Here is a 21,627-nt window from a genome sequence, read left to right on the forward strand (position 1 = left end):
TTGGCTGTATTTTCTGTTTATTTATTTAATTCATCTTTTTGGCCTTGACTGATAAAAGCTAGTTACAGCTTGGCTCTGTCCTGGCCGTTCTGAGTTGTCACAACAGTAAATATGTAAGGCCATCCAACGAGGCAACCCTCATTATTTGTTTGCTCAGATTGTGAAACTTCCCTTGTAAATGGTTCATTATTGCCGCAGTTAATTTTCAGGACTCGTGATTAAAAAAGTTATAAGAAATCTGACAATATTTACATTTATATACAACTCTCAACTTTTAGTTGTTCCAACAATGTTGCAACTGGTTTAGGTTAAAGATTTAGTGCATGTAGCTTGGATAAAAAGTGTGGAAAAATATTCAAATTTAGCTGATATACATATAATTAAGTTACATAATGGCTACATTAACTATTAAAATTTAAAGGTAAAGTAAAAAGGTTTTTGGTTAATTAATTAGTAACGGTAAAATAAAGTTGGATTGGAATAACTATTTTTGGGTGATCGAGTGGTTAGATAATAACTTTTAGGTGTATTACTCAAAAGGTTCTGAGCTCGAGTTCCTCTTCAGTTACAAATAGAGATAATTATCGGAGTTCTTACTCGATCGATAATTTCAAAATCTCAAGAGATTAATTAAGATGCGCGTAAGCTAGTTCGGACACTTCCAGTCATAAAAGAGAAAAAAAAAAAAAAAGGTTGGATTGGAATAGAATGGGTAAAATATAAGGTTTAATCAATGGTGAAATATAGAAAATTTTGTGCAAGTGTAGTTAGTCATATATTTGGATGTTGGGCCAAGGTTGGAGAGTGACACATCAACATGAATTCAAGTTCAACATGCAAAAAAGGCCGTAGAGTTCTCTCAACATGTTGAAGCTCTTAAATTAGATTTTGAAAAGTTGGCTCATTTTGGTGCCTGACAGCTATCACTATCGGCTACTAGTTATAGTCGATCTTCTCTGTGGGAAACCTCTAATTAGCATCATACTTTGATGGACTACAATCCACGCGTGCCGACACACACACCCATCAATCCAGTCCCTTCATTTATGAAGAATGGATCAAGAAATTATATCAAAGTAGAAAGAGGCCCATCGTATATATCAATTGCAGCACCACAACTATTCTCCTATTTCATGCCACATTCAGTCCTCATTTTGGCAATGTCTGAATTTTTAAAAAATTAATTCAGATCAAGAACTATTTACCTAAATCTGTAAAAGGATTATTATTATTAGTTTGGTTTTAATGGACTACAAATGAGTAAACTGTATATACATAAAAGAGTTAACAAAATATACAAATATCCAGAGAGAAAGGTTGCCAATTGAACATTTAGAGTGAAGAAAATGATGAGTATTATTATATGACGATGGATACGGAAAGACTTTTGTTTAAACAATTAGTTAAGAATTCACAACTCTTCAATGACACAAAACAAATCAAAGTGTGACCGGCCAACTCAATATATTGGTAAAGTTGGAATGATAATTTTAAGACAGAAATATCTACTTGGTGAAGACAATGTATACGTTCATGTATCTTTGAAGTTTAGTAAGTTCTACTTCTACCAACAGGTTTCATGACCTTTGAAAATTCTTACCATGCGTACGCGTAAGTATGTATCATCTTAGGATAGAGTATTTTACAATTAATAATGACCTTAAACACAAAAGTTAATTAATATAAAGAAGATATTTCATTCTTCCTGTGAACTCAACACTAATTTAAGTTAATACCGATCACTTCAATCAAATCTTTTGTAAATAAAATACTTAAGATTTAATCTCAGTTATACGAAGATCTGGTTTAAATTTAGAAAAGCGAAATAATTAATGAGGGTGATAAATCCTATATAGTCTGGTTGGGATTATGGTGTGGCCCTTTACTGGATGTGAAAGGTGGGAGGTAAGCCACAAGATTTGGCCAGTGCGGCATATCATTTTTCACAATTTTAGATCAAGGGCTGGAGTTCCAAGATTGATTATGTCTCTCTCCTTATCTTCTTGTTGTAAACTTGTAAGCTGTCATTGGAGGTGAAACTGCTTCCATTTTGACTTCCTCATGAAGAGATAAACTCTCTAGAGAGTGTTGGACTTTGCAGATTTTTAGGGATATTCTGTGTTTAAAACTCCATGGACAATGCTGGTGGACAGCTTCAGATTCCATTTATCTTTCAGATATATTATGATGATTACGTGTTATTCTCCAAGGGCGGTGAGCGTGTTATCTTGGTGTTGCACATGCAATGTTTATACTCACTGTTTTGATGATGTTAATTTTCCCTCCAAAGTCAACAACTTGGCTACAAAAATATTAGAATTAGTGGGATGGATATGTAACAAGCTTCGTTGACCTTTTAAAAAATCAACCCGTTTGACATTTTTAATGCTATTCCTGCGGGCGCATTCCCTCATCACTAAGAATTGCATGAATAAAAATCAACAATAGTTCACCTGATTACGACACACTAAAACTATAAATTCCACCCTCTCACTCAATCTTTTATCATATCTCATCACTTTCATCAATGGCTCTTCACATTAGCTTTCTTCTTTCTAACTGGATGTTTTCTCTCTTAGCTGCCGTGGTCTTGGCCCTCATCATATTGTTGAAACACAAGAAGAATTCTATCAAAAACAGGAAGAAACTCCCACCGGGAGATGTGGGACTTCCTTGGATTGGTGAAACAATTGAGTTCTTCAAAGCTCAGCGTAACAATCGATTATTTGAGGATTTTGTTCAACCTCGGATAACAAAACATGGGAAGATTTTCAAGACAAGGCTTCTAGGTTCTCAAACAGTTATAGTAAATGGAGCAGAAGCCAATCGGTTTTTCTTATCGAATGAGTTCAGGCTGGTGATAAGCTCATGGCCTTCTTCATCGGTTCAGCTAATGGGCAAAGACTGCATTATGGCAAAACAAGGAGAGCAACATCGGTGCCTTCGGGGAATAATAGCCACTGCCCTTAGCCATGCTGGGCTAGAGTCTATAGTTCCCAAAATTTGCAGCTCAGTTCAGCTGCACTTAGATACATATTGGCGAGGCCAAGATACGCTTAGCCTTTATCGTTCGACAAAAATACTGACATTTACTATAGTCTTTGAGTGTTTGTTAGGGATCAATGTAAAGGCTGGTTTGTTGACAACTTTCGAGAGAGTATTGGAAGGTGTTTTTGCCCCAACAATTAACTTTCCCGGGTCAAGATTCTGGAGGGCTAAGAAAGCAAGGCAGGAGATAGAAAAGATGCTGGTGAATGTAGTGAGAGAGAAGAGAAATGAAATGGAAAGCAACAGGAATATGGAAGGAGGTGGAGAAGAAGAAGGAATGTTATTGTCACAATTGGTGGCTGCAATGATTCGAGGGGATATTACAGAACACGAGGTCATTGATAACGTGGTTTTGCTTGTCTTTGCAGCACATGATACCACTTCTTTTTCTATTGCCATGACATTCAAAATGCTGGCTCAGTATTCAAATTGCTATTCTTTCCTTCTTCAAGGTACATATTCTAGATCTCACTATTTTAGTATTCATGAATAGCAAAATACTTGAGTTTTAATAGGATATAATAAGCTTATATTGTATAAATGGAAGCACTCATATTTTATTTGATTCTTCCCCTAAGATTACTCATATGAAAGTACCTTATTTTCCGGCAGAGCATGCTGATATAATACGCAATAAAAGGCCTGGTGAGATTCTAACGTTGGAAGACATAAAGAAGATGAAGTATACCTGGCAAGTTGCCCGTGAAAGCATGCGCCTATACCCTCCCATCTTTGGCTCTTTCAGGAAAGCAGTTGCCGACATTGAATATGAAGGATATACTATACCCAAAGGATGGAAGGTGCACATATATATATATATATACATAAATAAACTTCTCCATCCTTAATAAATACCAGCATGTGAATACATGCAAATACGTGAGCATAGCATCAAATTTTAATATTAATATTTATGAGAAATAAATCTAGCTAGATATCAGCAAGTTGCACTGCAAGATCACTAAAGAATAACGCACAAATTAACAACAAAAATGATTGAAATGTCAATGCGAAGGCTTTAACGTGGGTTAAATTGTGTGAGTATTTGCAGGTGCTATGGACAACATATGGAACACATTACAATGCAGAGTATTTCGAAGATCCTCTTAGTTTCAACCCCAGTAGGTTCGAGGAAGCCTTCCCACCATATGTATTTCTTCCTTTCGGAGGAGGACCAAGAGTGTGTGCAGGATACCAACTTGCCAAGCTCAACATTCTCATCTTTGTTCATTATGTTGTAACTCGTTATAATTGTTCTTTACTAGATCCCAATGAGCCAATCACTATGGATCCCCTCCCCTTCCCTTCCTACGGGATGCCTATCAAAATTTCTCCTACGTTGTAATCAAGTAGCTAAAAATATTAGCTGTATCTACACATTCTAATTCTACCTTGTAATGAATGCTATCCACTTCGATTTAATCAAATTTATTAAAGCTTTCACAAATTGCTACAATTCGCAAGTCGCAACCCGCATTGGCAGCAAACAATTAATAAATTGCAACTTGGAAAATTCAAATAAAATCAAATAAAATCAATTAATTAAGTCAGACCTTAACATTTGGCAACCCATTTCCTTTTGATTCTTCAACATTTTACTTCATTTCTCAGTATGCAAACAAATAAATCTCTAATACCCTTACTACTGAGTTCATTTCCTCGCTTTAATATAAACCTGTCAGTCATCAAGTTAAAGCCAAGTGCTTGCACTTATTAGTCCAAGACTTTGACCATTTGACCCGGAAATGGCCCCTATAATTGCAGATTTCTGACTATACCCACCGAAATTATAGCACAATCAACAATTGATATCGGAATAGCTTATACTGGGGAGCAACAAATTCGAGCTATAAGCAAAATTGGATGTTATTACTGAAGAAGGAAAACTTTCATTCTACTAAGTAATTATTGCGCAATTAATCATTGCCTGAGTGCAATGCCATCTCCAGTTTCCTGTCTATTTCCATCATCAATTTTCTTCTTGATTCAACCCTAATGAGGCAGAGTGACAACCAGCCAGGAAAGATGCTCAGCTTAGTTGATCAAAGGCAGTCCTCAGCTTCTGTTTTCTCCACACTCCACAGAATCGAACAAAAAAGACAGAAATTACCAGACAGTAAGCAGGCATATGAATGATTTGAAGAATGACAATTCCATAAGGTCCAGCAACGAGAAATGCAAACTGACGGCCATAAATACAGGTTCTGACTAATAGTTGCATTTGTTCCTTAGTCAGGCAAGCATATCTACAAATTTCTTATGAAGGTGGTGGATCTTTCATCCACTGCATGGCATCTGGCAGTAGACTGTGACTAATTGGCTTCAACCCTCTCCTAAACCAGCGTTTCACTAGTGACACTTCCAGTTTCCTCACCTGAAACATTCATTTTTCATTATCATCAATCAAAATATTCAGAAGAAGTAACAAAATCTATGCCTAAACTGCCAACAAAGCAAAGCACAGACTCATACAGGAGCAACTCTTAGGCAACAGCACACTGTGTTCACTCAGATTTTGCTGATTCTTTGTGTGGTTTGATGACTATCTTCACAAAAAAAATGCACTTGTTTGCCATCAAAATTACTAGAAAATGCCATATCAACACTTAGTCGGTCCATTTCACTTTCCAAAATACTTCAAAGAGAACTTGCTTAGCTCATTATAACTGCATTGCATGTTACCCTAATTTTATCACACAACTTTTCTCCCTTTTGTTTATTATGTTACCCTGCTTTGCTTTAGAAATTTGCAGTGGAAATCAATTTCGGTTCAGAATGTCTCTCCTACACTATCAACTCCTAGGTGAACCTGCAAGATGATTAAACTTCCACCCACATGTATCTTCTTCATGGAATGCCACTCTTAAACCTCACTTTCTTGCAAAAGAGCATGAATAAATGCCATCAATAGTGTTTGTCTACATTTTTAAATTAAAAAAAACTACCATTACTGATTGTCCTGTAATATCTTCTAGCCAAAAGTATGTCTTACACACACATAGCAACATAGAATACACCAACAGTTCTTTGAAAAACAAGGAAAATGTTGGAAACAATTAAAAATAGAAAAGCAAAAGAAGAACTAATGATCAAGGATCACAAGGAACAATGAGGATTTGCTACACAGCACAATGACAGCATAAGAACAGGTGATGGATAAAATATGTAGAATGGAATAAAAAGTGTTTCTCTAAAAAGAAAAGGAAAATGCAAAGCTAATTGCAATGACTTGGGTGATAGCACCAGCTAACAGAAAGTTGAGACTACAGAAGACAATCTCAATAACACCTATAATTGACAGATTTTGGCCAGAGCAAGAGCAAGAGAGCATAATCTCTAATCATCGACCTATTTTGGATTCATTACTAAATTTTAAAAACTCATAGCAAAAGGGCATAGAAATTAAAATTGAAGGATCTGATGGAGATTGTTTACAGAAGATATGATCTCGCAAGAGAATAGAGCCAAGGACCCAGCAATTTGCACATTTGATGCATAACCTCTTATTATTGACCTATTTTGGAATCATTACTACTTGTCCAGTGTATTTAAGGGGAGTTGACAAGAAATCAAAACCAACCTGTCTAACAATGAATGGCTCCTCGGCAAGACTTAATGGTTCAGTCAATATAGTCAGAAACCCATTCCGATTCCCATAAACAATATCTGTGAAAGGCCGATCACCCACCTGCCAAAAACAATATTATGCTAATCATAATTGAAGTTTAAAAGACAAAAACGAAAAAAAATAATAATGGGAAGTATTATACTAATTCTACGTATTTTTACCATGATAAGTTGAGAAGATCTACAGCCAAAGTGTTTCTCAATCTCTTCAGCAGTCCCAGCTGGTTTCTTCACCCCTAAAAAAATAACATATTGTTCTTCACATCAATACTTGATAAACTAACGACCTTTTTTTGCCATAAACTAGAATGAACTGGATAAAGTTGAACAAAACTGACTAACCACATTCAGTATACAATAACTCTAAAACCAAGTTAGAAGTTATTAAACATGCAACACAAATAATTCTAACATCAAGTTAGAAGCTATTAAACTTGCTAGGCAAATAACTATAACATCAAGTTAGAAGCTATCAAACATCCGACAATAATTTGGTAATAAACTTACAGCTTAAACTAAGAATTAAAAAAAAAAAAAAAATAATAATAATAATACTTACTGTGCCTTATAACTTTAATCCCAATTTTTCCCTCAAGTTTCTTCGCTTTTGAACCATCATGGTCATACTCATATAGACCTAATACATCAAAACCAAAATAGAAATTATAAAAAGAAGAGACAAAAGAAAGTACAACAGCAAATAGCAAATTTATCAAAGCCAAACAATTACCAGCAGAGTTACTGAACACCGCAATATCTTGACCAAACACCGACTTACACCGTTCTATTGATGAACTAAGAGGACCCCAAAGCGTCAAAGAGTAAGGAGCTGTAATTGTATTATCTTTATCAAACACAACACCTTTAAAACCCCTCCCATGCAGCTCCGCCCAATCAATGTACCTTATATCAGGCACAGAAACGTGAGGAAGCGCCAAGTGACGATCTTTAACGAAAACAACTGTTGAAGAAACAATACCCTCGACGTTGATTCTTTGGCCCAAAGCTGCTTTCAAGTCTGCCCACCACATGTTTGTGAAAAGTACAGGGCAGTTTTCGTCTTTATCCTCTTCTTGTTCTTGGTTTTGAGGTTCTGGGTTTTGGTTAGTTTCAGTGGAAGAGTAGAGTTGATCAAATAATATAGGGATCTGCTCTGGGTTGAGTTTCTTTTGGTGTTCTTTGCTGCAATTACTTGTGGTGGGGAGAGTTAAAGAATCGATGTTTTGAGAGTGGATTTGGGTATTGGGAAATGAAAGAGAAGTGGGTTTTCTTCTTTTGACTTTACGATGATGATGATCAAAGTTTAGCAAATGGTTGGGTATGGGATACCAGTACCTGGACAAGGGAGGAGGAGCAACAGAGGTGGATTGCATTTCTTTAAATGTTCTCTTTTGCTGTTTTTTAATAACCAAGTCATAGGGCAAATATTAAAGAACTCTGTATTCAATCTTATACTTTTAAAAAATAACATAAAATAAAACTTCTCCCTCTTATTCTCTCTACAATCTTCAAGCAATACGACTTAATACTTATCAAATTTGTCATCTTCAAGTTGGATACTCTACTGTTGCAAGTATTTGAAATCTGGAGACTTGAATTTGAAATTTGTAAAATTTAACAAGTCAAGAACTGGTCAAAAATATGTATTAAAAAGAAGTTATGGTTAGATTTCTCCTTAATACAACAACTAGATGAAAAGCCGGTTGCGCAGGTATGTTTATTATATTTTTTTACATTATTATTAGTTTTTTTTTGTGTTTTAAATATATATTTTTTATATTGAAGTTCATTTTATATTAAATTAATAATTAATAAATAAAATATCCACAAATTTAACTCAAAGTCTATATCATCACGATTCTTCTCAAATATGTCATCATTTGACATCTGCAATCAAAGTTTAAAACTTTGTCAAGAAAGGCAAAAAAAATTTGCAGGATAACCCACTTGTTATTATTCATAAGTCTATAAATCAATCAAGAAAGAGAAACCTTATTGAAAAATGTAAACTTTTAAGCAAGAGACTTGCATAGTCAAAGGGAAAAACTGAGTTTGATTATTGAGAAGAGAAAATGAATTATTTTTATTATTATTATTTTAGAAAAAAAAAAAATTAAGAATGTTGAGAAGAAAAGTCACATAGAAAGCAACAATAACTCCAACAGTATAATCTGAAGGCAACTTAATTGAAACATTGAAGAAGCCATGAAGATAAAAGTTCTATGACACAAATCCATTTGCTGCTATTAGAATTGACCACCACATATAGCAAAAAAACATTTAATGATAGCATCCTAAAGAAAAACGAAAATTGTAAAACCTACAAAACCTACAAATCAAATAACAAAATCAATCATAAAATCAACAAAAGGAGATAGAACGAATATAATTAAAACTACATATCAAAATTTGTTTTTCTTTGTCATCACTAAAATTGAGTTTGTTTTATGTGTGTGATGATAAATTTAATGGTTTGGCAGTATGTCTATAGTTATTCAAATTCATCGTATATATATATATATATCAAATTAAAACCCTATCTTTCTAGTTTTCAAAAATTCAAACTGCTTATCAATTAGATTTTTATTGAGCAAGTTATGACTAATTTACCACTGATTGTTCAGTGGAAATCGAGAAACATGGAAAATTGAAATATGTGTGATGATGAAAGGGATGGTTCGACAGTGGGGCTACAGTTATCCAAATTAAGCGTATAATATCAAATTAAAGCCCTGTTTGTCTAGTTTCTAAATATTCAAACATCTTATCAATTGGATTTTTACTGAGCAAGTTATGGTTAATTTACTATTGATTGTTAAGTAGAAACCAAAATATGTATGATGATAAAAGGAATGATTCAGAAATATGGCTACAATTATCTAAATTAAGTATATAATATATCAAATTAAAGTCATGTCTATCTAGTTTCTAAAGATTCAAACCTCTCATCAATTGGATTTTTATTGAGAAAGTTATAGTCAATTTACTACTAATTGTTCAGTGGAAACCGAAATGTATGTGATGACAAATGGAATGGTTCGAAAGTGGGGCTACAGTTATTCAAATTAAGCGTATAATATATCAAATTAAAGCTCTGTCTAACTAGTTTCTAAAGATTCAATCCTCTTATCAATTGGAGTTTTCTTGAGTAAGTTATAATTAATTTATTACTGATTGTTTAGTAAAAACCTAAATGTGTATGATGATAAAATGAATGGTTTGCTAAAGCTACATGATTTAGCATCAAACATTAGTTGATATTTGTTAAATAAATGAAATTAGTTATATTCAACAATAAACTCTTTTCATGATATATGTATGTAACATAAAAAGATATCGACAAAAAGAGATAGAACAATTACAATTAAAACTAAATATTAGTATTTGTTTTCCTTTAAGGATAATAATGATGGTTTAACATATTATAAATGGTTTACTAAAGCTACATGGTTACGAACATCAGATGATATTTGTGATACAAATAAAATTTGTTATATTCAGCAAAACCTGTTTTTGATATATGTATGTAACTTAAAAAAATATCAACGAAAAGAGATAGAATAAATACAATTAAACTACGTATCAATACTTATTTTCCTTTGTCATCACTAAAATTGAATTGATTTTTTTGTGTGTGATGATAAAATGAATGGTTTGACAACATGTCTATAGTTATCTAAATTCATCATATAATATATCAAATTAAAGCTCTATCTTTCTAGTTTCCAAATATTCAAACCGCTCATTAATTAGATTTTTTTTTTTTTTTTTAGTAAGTTATGACTAATTTATTACTAACTGTTCAGCAGAAATCGAGAAATGAGGGAAACCGAAATATGTGTGATGATAAAAGGAATGGTTCGGAAGTGGGGGTAAATTTATCCAAATTAAGCATATAATATATCAAATTATAGCTTTATCTGTTTTGTTTCTAAAGATTCAAACCTCTCATCAATTGGAGTTTTATTAAGCAAGTTGTGGTCAATTTACTACTGACTGTTCAATGGAAACCGAAATGTGTGATGATAAAAGGCACGGTTCGATGGCGGGGATACAATTATCCAAATTAAGCGTATAATAGATCAAATTAAATCCCTATCTATATAGTTTCTAAAGATTCAAACCTCTCATTAATTAGAGTTTTATTGAGCAAGTTATGGTCAATTTGCTAGTGACTGTTCAGTGGAAACCGAAATGTGTGTGATGATAAAAGGAATGGTTTGGCAGTGGGGCTACCGTTATCCAAATTAAGCGTATAATATAAAAAAATTAAAGTTATATCTGTCTAGTTTTCAAAGATTCAAACCGCTCATCAATTATATTTTTATTGAGCAACCTATAGCTAATTTACTACTGAATGTTTAATGGAAATTAAGAAACAGGGGAAACAAAATGTGTGTGATGATAAAAGGAATGGTTTGGAAGTGGGGCTACAATTATCCAAATTAAACGTATAACATAGAAATTTAAAGCCATGTTTGTCTGGTTTCTAAAGATTCAAACCTCTCATCAATTGAATTTTTATTGAGCAAGTTATGGTTAATTTACTACTGATTGTCTAGTGGAAGCCGAAATATGTGTGATGATAAAATGAATGGTTCGGCAATAGGGCTACAGTTATCCAAATTAAGCGTATATATATCAAATTAAAGCATTGTCTGTTTAGTTTCTAAATATTCAATTCTCTCATCAATTGGATTTTTATTGAGCATGTTATGATCAATTCACTACTGATTGTTCAGCGGAAATTGAAATGCATGTGATGATAAAATGAATGGTTTACTTAACCTAAATTTAAGGGATTATCATATTATGATTTATAAAAAATATTTCAAATAACAGCTATTAATTGGAAAATGGAATCAGCCAAAATCAATTCATTTAACATATATACTCGCACATCAGTAAGACATAAACAATTAATCATTCATATTACAAATTAAAATACATGAATGTTTTTACATAAAACATATTTAACACAAAAGAACTGTTTCTATTAATATAGATATGACACATACTCACAGTTCGGCTGACAATAGGATCATCTTCGATTTGATCTTAGTAAAGTACATAAACATTTTCTTGAAAACAAACATAACAAAATTTAATCAATCTTCATGTTAAGATTGTTAAGGGACAATCATTCATTCGTATAATAATTGTTACCTGAAAACAAAATCAACAAAAGTTAATTAATATTCATATTAAATTTGTTAAGGAATATACTTACCGTTTGACAAGACTAACACAATTAATCATTTAAATAGATTGACCGAATAAAAACAATCATTCAATCAAATAATAACCGTTAAAATAGTTAGGAGATATACTTACAGTTTCATATTAAAATAGTTAGAAGATATACATACAGTTTAGAATAACGAATCAAAATAACAACTCATTTGACAATGTCAATTGGACATCCTGCCTTTATTTCATGCCAATTCATGAATTTTTGACCTGTAAACAACAAAAACATAAATAAATAAATAAATCATCGATTAACAAAATCATGAAGAACATACATATTATTGACACAAACTAACATAACATATAAACAATTAACAAAAGACCAGATGCATTGTTGACACCAACTAACATATTGCGATAATACACAACTGAACATATGCCCATTTTATAATCCCTTGTTTAAACCTTTTGAATGTCAACACAATTAAATACGATCTGCATACGAAAAAATGTTTGCAATGTCAATACAATGCATCTATATAATTATTAATAGCAATCCTAGATGATATGAACCTTTAGAATACCAATGCAGTACATTAATATCTCATTAAACCTAATCAAGAAAAGTTTGGATAATGTGCCACGTAATGTAATCAAGATGATATGAGCCTTTGGAATACTAATGCAGTGCATTAATATCTCATTAAACCTAATCAAGAAAAGTTTGGGTTGATATGAACAGTTGGAATATCAATGCAGTGCATTAATATTTCATTAAACCACACATCTAACGTGGCAAGAGTGAGCAATTCTAGAGCTTTAAAAATAAAGCAATTTTAGAGCTCCAAAAAAAAAAAAAAAAAAAAGTGTCCTATGTGTCACTCAAATAGATATGTTTTTACTTTGAATTTGGAATACCAATACAACAATTAATATCTGTCAACATCATCACCAATAAAATTCAATCACATGACAACCACAAATCCTATGTGTCAAAATGAAATAATTTTAGAGCTTCCACAATGTGTCATGTGTCGATCAACCAAGAGGAGTTATATATATATATATAAGCTTTTTGTTTATGATTCAATCTGTAAAGTTAACTCTCAAGACAAAAATATTCATAAGATATGGTCATTAAATTATAAGGTAACTCTTAAAATTGGATATAATATTTAATATTTTGTATGTATATGTCTCTTAATAAATATGCAGTTATATATTGTCTAATGTCTATATCAATTACTAATATTGGGATTTATTAATGAGAAAACACATACACTCAAAAACTGCTTTTAAGCCTTGACAACTTCAATTTTTTATCATACTAATTTGGCAGGGTCAATGTTAATAAACAAATAAGCCGTGTCTCATACTAGAGGATTTCTTGTACTTTGTCTTGGATATCCAATACCATAGGAACAACCAATAATCTGACCCCGTGCATCTTAATCCCTCTTTCTTGAAATACCTCTGCCAAAATCTGCCATACAAATCAATTTGGAACTGCATCTATCTCTCTCATTTCTGAGGCTATTTTGTATTTGACATATTCAATAACTAATTTGAGTGTACTCCCTACTTGGAAAAATTAAAACATATACCAATATATAAAGGATTCTCAGTTATGGTTACACAAAGAATTTGAATGAAGTTGAGTTTTTATCATCAGCAAAATAAAACCAAAAGAAATGTCGTCGACTTCGCTGAGGCTACCATAAATTAATGGTGCTGATTCCCTTGGTAATATGTAGTCTGATGGCAGTCTCAGAGGGTAACTTTAACGCCGACGTCGACATTACATTTGGCGATGGTCGTGCTAAGATACTGGATGGAGGCCAAACCCTTTCTCTCTCTGGACAAAACTTCTGGCTCTGGCTTTAGGAGTAAGAATGGATTCATCTTTGCAAGATTTGAAGCGGAAATGAAACTAGTGCCTGACAATTCAGCTGGCACCGTAACCACATTCTATGTAAGTTTCAACCTTGATCAAAGTTTTATATATTATATTAATGGCTGACTTAATTAAGTTTTTATGCAGCTAACTTCACCAGAAGGACCAACTCACGATGAGATTGATATTGAGTTCTTGGGCAACACAAGTGGGGATCCATATACAATGCATACCAATGTGTATGCACAGTGACAAGGCAGGAGAGAACAAGGTTTCAATCTCTGGTTTGATCGCACAAAGGACTTCCACAATTACTCTATCGTTTGGAATCCTGAACAGATCTTGTAAACAACTCTCATTAATTATATGATACCAAATTGTCTGTAATGAAAACATATTCGTTTCGTTTCTAATAATTAATATTGAAAATAAGTGTAGGTGCACGGTGGATGGAAAGCTTATAAGGGTGCACGAGAACCTGGAAAGACTGGGAGTTCCATTCCCAACAAAACAAGCCATGAGGCTTTATGCCAGTCTCTGGAATGCTGACCAATGGGCTACAAAAAAAGGGTTGGAGAAGACCGATTGGACAAAGGCTCCTTTCACTGCCTACTACAGGAATCTCAAAATAACGCCTTATGCAGGCGAGAAAATAGGATTTACTGACCAAGAAAAAATAGATCTTCACAGGGTGCAAGTGAAGCACATGATTTACAACTACTGCGACTCCTATGCCAACGATACTGAATGCCAGTTTGTAAGATCAATCCAGCCTGGAATGGCTCCTAAAAAGGCACCCACTCCAAACACTACTCAACCTGCTCCAAACACCATTCAACAGGCTCCAAACGGTACTATTCACTGAAACCTTTTACACGTACCATCAACAATAAGCACAAATATAGGAATCCAAACATGTAATGTGCAATGCTGGTTATGCTTTCTTATTGCTGTTGATTAGTTTTGATGTATGTTATCAAGTTGCCAATAAGAAATCCTTTTTGATTCCAATTCTGTCATCATTCTTCAAAAATCTTATATTCGTTAAACATTGTTAACATCACCACCACAAAAGGACCAAATGCCAAAGTAAATAATTGATATATAATATAATTAATGATGTTGCAAATGAAACTGAGATCATGAAAGAAATCAATGAAGTCGAGAGCTAATTAAAAAACGTAACTCTCATCAAGAATGCATTAATAAAAACTAAAAGTTTTAGTACTGAGTTTTGAAAGTTCAATGACATCTAGGTTAAATAATCAGACCCTACTAAATCAACGAAATTCTCCTTGATTGAAAAGACAAGAGGTCAGTTAATTAAGAAGAAGAAGAAGAAGAGAGATAAAAGAGTTCTTTTCAAATTAGACAAAGTGGAACACACAAAAGAAAATATTCAAATGGTGATAAATACGTAGACAAATATAGCAGTTAGAAAGATATTCCTGTAGTAAGATATAATTATTTAACTTATATGTAGTAAGATATTATAGGACTTTAAACAAAAATTTTAAAAGTTATAAAAATTAAAATTTTAAATTATTTAATTTATATGTAGTAAGATATTCCTGTATAATTAAATCAAAAGAAATCGGTAACTTTAAAACACAATATTTTTTTATCATTCCACAATACAGGGATCATAATTCTATTGGTATATTAGATTTAGATATGATTAGTGAGAATAACCTTTTGAAATGTTAAAAAAGTAACCGGTTGGGTCCAAATTATAAAATAAATAAATTAATTAAAAAAATTAGACTTACGGCCACCAAAAGGAGAAGATAATAGATGTGGCCGGCCCAGCCCATCTCCATTATCTCCTTTTTCTCCTCCCAAAACCCTAAATCCCCAAAACTCCAAAAATCCTAATTGAGTAGAGCCGAGGCAACCGTCAGAGCCTCCTTCTTCTAGCAAGTACCAATAGCAACCATGGCCACCACCAATCAAGCTCCTACGAGGGTGAGTTCAAAGACTGTCGAAACAGCTGTGAATGCTCTCTTAAAGTGGAAAAACTCCAAATCCCAAACACAGAAGCCCCAACTTCTTGAGCAAGACGATTTAATCTACCTTATTCTAACTCTCAAGAAAATCCCACAAAATTCTCGCACCAACCCTCACAAAGTCCCGCTCCCCCACCCCTTAATCCGTCAAGAAGGCGACAACTCGTCGGAACTCTGCCTAATAATCGATGATCGTCCTAAGTCTAACCTCACTAAAGACGCTGCATTGAAGAAAATTAAAAACGACAACGTACCTATCTCTAAAGTCATCAAGATTACCAAATTAAAGACTGATTATCGCCCGTTTGAGGCCAAGAGGAAGCTATGTGATTCGTATGATATGTTTTTTGCTGATAAAAGAGTGGTCCCACTCTTGCCTAAGTTGTTGGGGAAGCATTTTTTCAAGAAGAAGAAGATTCCGGTTCCGGTGGATTTGAAGCATAAGAACTGGAAGGAGCAGGTTGAGAAAGTTTGCGGGTCGGCTTTGTTGTATTTGAGGACGGGGACTTGTAGTGTTTTGAAGGTAGGGAAGGCTTCGATGGGCACGGAGGAGATTGTGGAGAATGTGATGGCTGCAATTAACGGAATTGCCGAGATTGTTCCCAGGAAGTGGGGGAATGTTAGATCCTTTCATTTGAAAATGTTGGAGAGTTTGGCTTTGCCGGTTTATCAGGCTGTCCCAGATATGAAGTTAAAGATTGAGGGAATTAAGGATATAGAAGAGGAAATTGTTGATAAGGAGGTGGAGAAAGGGAATGTTAAGACTGTTAGTGATGATGGTAATAAAAAGAAGTCGAAGAAGAAAGGGAGGATTCATGAGATTAGGTATATGGATAGTAATATTGGGGAGGTTTTTGATGAGGATGAGTTGGGTAGTGATGATGGTAAAGGAGATATTGGGGAAAGTGATGATGGTGAGGGAGATATAGTCGAAAGTGATGATGGTGAAGGAGATGATAGTGATCATGGTAAAATCGGTAGTGTGAGTAAGAAGAGGAAGAAGGGGGATAAAGGGAAATCTGAGAAACTACAAAAGAAAGTCGCCAAGGTGAAGAAACATGATGATATTAAGAAGATGAAAAGGGTGGACGATGTCAAGCAAAAGAAGAAAAACAAAGAAGAGTTGTCTTTGAAGAAAGGCGGGGAAGATTATAGCGGAAAAAAGGAGAAGAATAGCGGGCTTGGGAAGTTGAAGAATGCAGAAATGAAGGTGAAGGAAAGGAAAGCGAAGAAAAAGGCGGTAGCATAGTGATTCATGGTAGCTGATTGAAGCTCGTGGGAGAGGATTCCTTGAATCATTCACTGCAGGTTGGACTAACAGAGCAAGAATGGTTGCCTAGCCTTCTGTCAGATTTTGTTTGAATTTATGAAACGGTATTTATGTTATGATCCTTTTCATTAGTTGATGAATATTGAAGAACTTGAATTAGGCAACTGCAAAATTTTGTATCTTCATTATAGAGAGCTGATGAATTTTATTTTTTTGTTTTTCAGTTTTGATTTTAATTTTAGTTATTTCTTTTACTTTTTCCTTCAGAATTCCAGTATGGCTTCTATTGTGAAACTTTTATTTTTTTTAAATGCCCATTTCTGTTTGATACTATCTAAAAGAAAACAGGTGATTATGCGCTGCTAATGTTTCCGCTGCATATCCTAACGCCTTACAATTTTGTATGGTATGGGAAAACAGGAAAACATTTTCCATTAGTTTCTGGTTCCCTAACCGCATTGTTTACCTTGTTTCAGCTGGAAAAAATGATAGTTTAAGCAATTGTCAAAAGGGGGTGCCAGTGACTCTAGTTATAGCTTGCATAACGAAAGGCTTGAACAATAATTCACGTAAGTTAACTTTACAAACTGTTATGTTTTCAGGTCGGGAAATAAAAATTTATATGCTGAAATCTTGTTGGTTTAAGTAGTTTTTGTGCTTCAAATACCAGTACAACCAGATCATAAAGGATCACTTGTCTCCAAACCACTTTCTAACCAGTAAACCGTCAAAATCCAACATTTTTCTAATTCCTATTCAGTAAATTTCGTTATATAATTATCAAATTTTATGCAAAAGACAAATTACCAAGAAAAAATCAAACCTGAGCCTTAATCTACAACCTAAAAGATTCATCAACACCGTCCCAATCACTACCACCATGCATAAGATCGTCTCAGTTATCCTAGTATTTTCATTCCTAACACTTCCTTTGGCTCAACTTTCAATCCCCAGAAAAATCTTGTTATTTCCAGAGGTAACGGTAGAGCTGATAAACAATGCTGCACACAACGTTCATGTGAAATGAGGAGCTGGAGAATTGAAGGAAGAATTGTTGACGCTTAACATAGGGAGTGCCATTTCATGGCAATTCAGAGAAATTGTATACCCTCTAAAATGGTGCTATGTGCATATTGATAATGATAACATGGGAGCTTTCTGGGTATCCCATGTAAGATGGCAATGCAGCCATTGCTGTTGGAGTATAAGAAACGACGGAATCTACTTTTACAAAGATAAACACAAGAAATGGGTCAAACAATTCCTAGGTCTCATTCCAAATGTCGCTGTCTAACAAAATATTCTCAAGAAAACAAAGTTACTTATTTTTGTAGATATAGCTAAGAATCTTGAAAATATATATATAGTTTTTTCATTTTCCTTTAGAATTAAGTTGAAGATGGGAATGATTGTAAGGAGTAGGGGTGTGCAAAAGAACCGCGAAATTGGAACTGACAGGTACCTGGGGTTTCGGTTTCAGTTCTTACTCGAAAAGACCCTCACAAGGTAAGTTCAGGTTTTAGAAATCAGGAATTGGCTGGTTCGGATTTTGGTTCGACCTCTATAGGATTGAGACCCGAAACGAAATCGAAATTAGAACTGTAACCGAAACCGAAACCGAGATCCGAATACCGAGATAAGATTGAGACTAATTATTATTTAAATTATCGGAAGTGTATTGTAATTTTTTGAGGGTTTACTTTTTTTTTTTTTTTTTTTTTTTTTTAAGTAGAGATAATTGAAATTAACTCCAGTACCCAATATCGGAACCTATGTTCCAGGTTTCCTTTGAATTTGGGTAGGTACCCAAACCGCCCACTCCTAAGGAAGAGGCCCATTAAATTTTTGAGTGGCCGTAGGACATAGTTTTGTTTTTCTTATTGTAGGACAACTTGGGTCGGATTGTTTACATGTTTAATCTTTGTTTATTTCAATATTTTCCTTTTCTCTATATTCTTAATTGGTATTTTAGTATATGTAATGTATAACTTTGGTCTAATCACAGAAAACACATCTTAATAACTAAGTTATTCTGCTGGCTTCTTTTCCCTAATAAAAGATAGAATTAAGGATGATTATCATATACGGATCCATCTGTCTTCTCTTGTATCTAAGACTCTACTTTTATTTGTAAGTGCTATGACTTCATTTGTGAGTAATGAAAGACTCTCAAATTTGTTTAACTTTTTCCTTTTATATATACAAATTAATGTGCAGTATAACTAATACGATTGCATTGGCTTCTATGAAAACAAATAATTTCACAAATTTATACAATAATATATGGAGAAAAAAATCCAATTTCTTTTAGATAGACAATTTTTTTTTTTTTTTTTTTTTTTATCGTAAGAGGAATAAAAATCATGTCTATAATACAGTACACATCTGCCCGTTCAATTTTATTTAATTAATTATCAAACTTAAATGCCAAGGATTAGAAATACTTCACCCAGATTTAAATTATAGCCTGAAAGATTCTTAAATAAGGATGAGGCAATTTTCACCAATGATTTACAATAGATGGATGGTTACAATTATATGATATGTAACTTGACCCATACGATATCGCTTCTATAATTCTGTATCAGATATGGATTGCTTATTTAGAAGTTTGTTCGAATCTATAATTATATTAGTAATCCTTGCAAAACCATCTAATTAATAGCTGGACAGGCAATACTATCCTTCACCAAAATCTCTACCAACAACATATTATACTATATATCAAATAATGAATATATATATATACACACAAACAAAAAGCTTGTAAAAAAATGACATGTGACAACTGTCACTTTAAATATAACTGTTTTTGCTGAAACCCCTTGTCTGGATGCTTCAGTTTCTATTTGCTTTAATAACATGGCATGGATAGTGTTTTAGTTTTAACTAATGAAAGAGAGGAGCTAGACACTGATTAACTACACACAAAAAACACTACAATTAGTTGTGCTCCCATAACCAAACCACTTTCTTAAGAGGTTTATAAATATGCCTGAACCATCGCCAATTTTGTAAAATTTAAAAATTAGGTAACATTACCTCTACATTCATCATGAATAAGTTAATAAAATTCTTGATTTTGTTTATCCTAGTCTCTTCATTCCTAAAACCTTCTCTATCCAACCCTGTAACCTCCAGTAAATTTTTCATCTACTTTTTTCCCATGGTGACGGTGGAGCTAAGGAACGAAGCTAAACACCCAATTTATGTCAAGTGTGGGGATCCGGAAGTGGAGCAGTTGAGGATGCTTACAACTGGGGAAACAATTTCATGGGAATTCAGAGAGATTTTGTTCCCTCTAAAATGGTGCTATGTATATGTTAAAAATGATACCCAAGGAGTGTTTTGGGCATCTCATGTTAGATTGCAGTGCACACATTGTATCTGGAGGATAAGAAATGATGGCATTTACTATTACAAACAGAAATTGCAAGAATGGATCAAGCGTCGTTTGTTTCAATGTCCCATTCTAAATGTAGATGTTTAAAGCTACTTCATTTTAGATGCAGCGCTATGCTCATAAGTTTTTGCAGACTGTGCTAGGAATAAGGCGGCTCAAATCTCTCAGCGAAGTTGTTTCCTATTGCTATTGCCATGTGGAACAGGAATATTATAAACGAAGACTAATGTTCATGCTATCCTTTGGTCTTCAATCAATTCAAATTCATACTATTGTGTTCCGATGGTGTGCTTTATGCTTGTTGACTGATGTCGCCTGCCGTGCAACCATTGTAATTTCTTTTAAATTTTTATATATTATTAATGTAAATACATAGTTAATTATTAATTTTGTTTTTAAATTTTAAGGATAGAGTTGATACAGTACCTACCTGTGTCAGTTTTATTGTTTTACAATATTATCATCAGAATTCTGTTTTTAATTATTTAGTATGCCTAACTGGCTAAAACCAATCTGAGAGGTGGGAAATATAACTGATTCAATTTGAAATGTTTCCACCAATTATAATTGCCAGCAACAGTAATCATTTGCATTAATTAGGAAGAAGATCTGTTGAACCAGGAAAACCATTAACCTATTTTAACATACTCGCCAACTAAACTTTGAGTTTTGACAGCTTGACATTTTGTTGCAGGGCTGTATGACTGGTTGATGTTTTAACTGCAATTATATTCAAGTTTTTCTAGGTAGTTCTAAATTGGAACATATCAGTAAATTGCAGGTTAGGTTTGGCCTTATGGGTTACGGCTGGTTGAGCTAAACTTTGGATTATGGAGACTGAAGCGAGGACCCACCCTGTCCAGGTTGAGGCTTTATCCAATAATTAAAAGAGCAAACGACATGTTCCCACCCAAAGATTAGCGATATGGAACGTCCACCCTGGTTTCATTTATTTCAGATATCCACCCTTATAGTAACAGAAAATTGTGTTATCTAACGGTTAACGGTTAAAATGGTAATTCCAAAACCCTTATGATTTCCAACCCATTACCCTGCCGGCCGTTCAACAGGCTCCTCACCGGTTTTTACCACCAAATTCGACTAGACTTTGCTCCCTATCACCATTTGCCGCCCGTGACCTCCCTCTGCCGCCGCAAGTCAGTCACTTCTTCTCCCATTGACTTTAGAT

General features: G+C 33.7%; 3 protein-coding genes and 1 pseudogene across 3 annotated transcripts; 3 read left to right on the plus strand and 1 right to left on the minus strand.

Annotated features, from left to right (window-relative positions):
* The first annotated feature begins 2,527 nt into the window (after positions 1-2,527).
* On the plus strand, positions 2,528-4,454 carry LOC116115091 (taxadiene 5-alpha hydroxylase). The gene is made up of 3 exons (XM_031401237.1): positions 2,528-3,500; positions 3,661-3,848; positions 4,100-4,454. Exons 1-3 carry the CDS (start codon positions 2,528-2,530, stop codon positions 4,391-4,393), a joined length of 1,455 nt encoding a protein of 484 aa, XP_031257097.1. The 3' UTR covers positions 4,394-4,454.
* Positions 4,455-4,482: 28 nt separating this feature from the next.
* LOC116115099 lies at positions 4,483-8,221 on the minus strand. Its single transcript, XM_031401249.1, has 5 exons — positions 7,406-8,221; positions 7,235-7,312; positions 6,838-6,911; positions 6,629-6,736; positions 4,483-5,422 (listed from the first exon to the last, which is right to left on the minus strand). The coding sequence occupies exons 1-5, from the start codon at positions 8,046-8,048 to the stop codon at positions 5,306-5,308; spliced, it is 1,020 nt and encodes a 339-aa protein (XP_031257109.1). The 5' UTR covers positions 8,049-8,221; the 3' UTR covers positions 4,483-5,305.
* A 5,402-nt stretch (positions 8,222-13,623) lies between these two features.
* On the plus strand, positions 13,624-14,624 carry LOC116114711 (annotated as a pseudogene).
* Positions 14,625-15,618: 994 nt separating this feature from the next.
* On the plus strand, positions 15,619-17,238 carry LOC116115107 (putative ribosome biogenesis protein C8F11.04). Its single transcript, XM_031401259.1, has 2 exons — positions 15,619-16,679; positions 16,710-17,238. The coding sequence occupies exons 1-2, from the start codon at positions 15,695-15,697 to the stop codon at positions 17,012-17,014; spliced, it is 1,290 nt and encodes a 429-aa protein (XP_031257119.1). The 5' UTR covers positions 15,619-15,694; the 3' UTR covers positions 17,015-17,238.
* Positions 17,239-21,627: the final 4,389 nt, after the last annotated feature.

This window comes from Pistacia vera, unplaced genomic scaffold (genome assembly GCF_008641045.1).
Source record: "Pistacia vera cultivar Batoury unplaced genomic scaffold, PisVer_v2 Contig122, whole genome shotgun sequence".
NCBI lineage: Eukaryota > Viridiplantae > Streptophyta > Magnoliopsida > Sapindales > Anacardiaceae > Pistacia > Pistacia vera.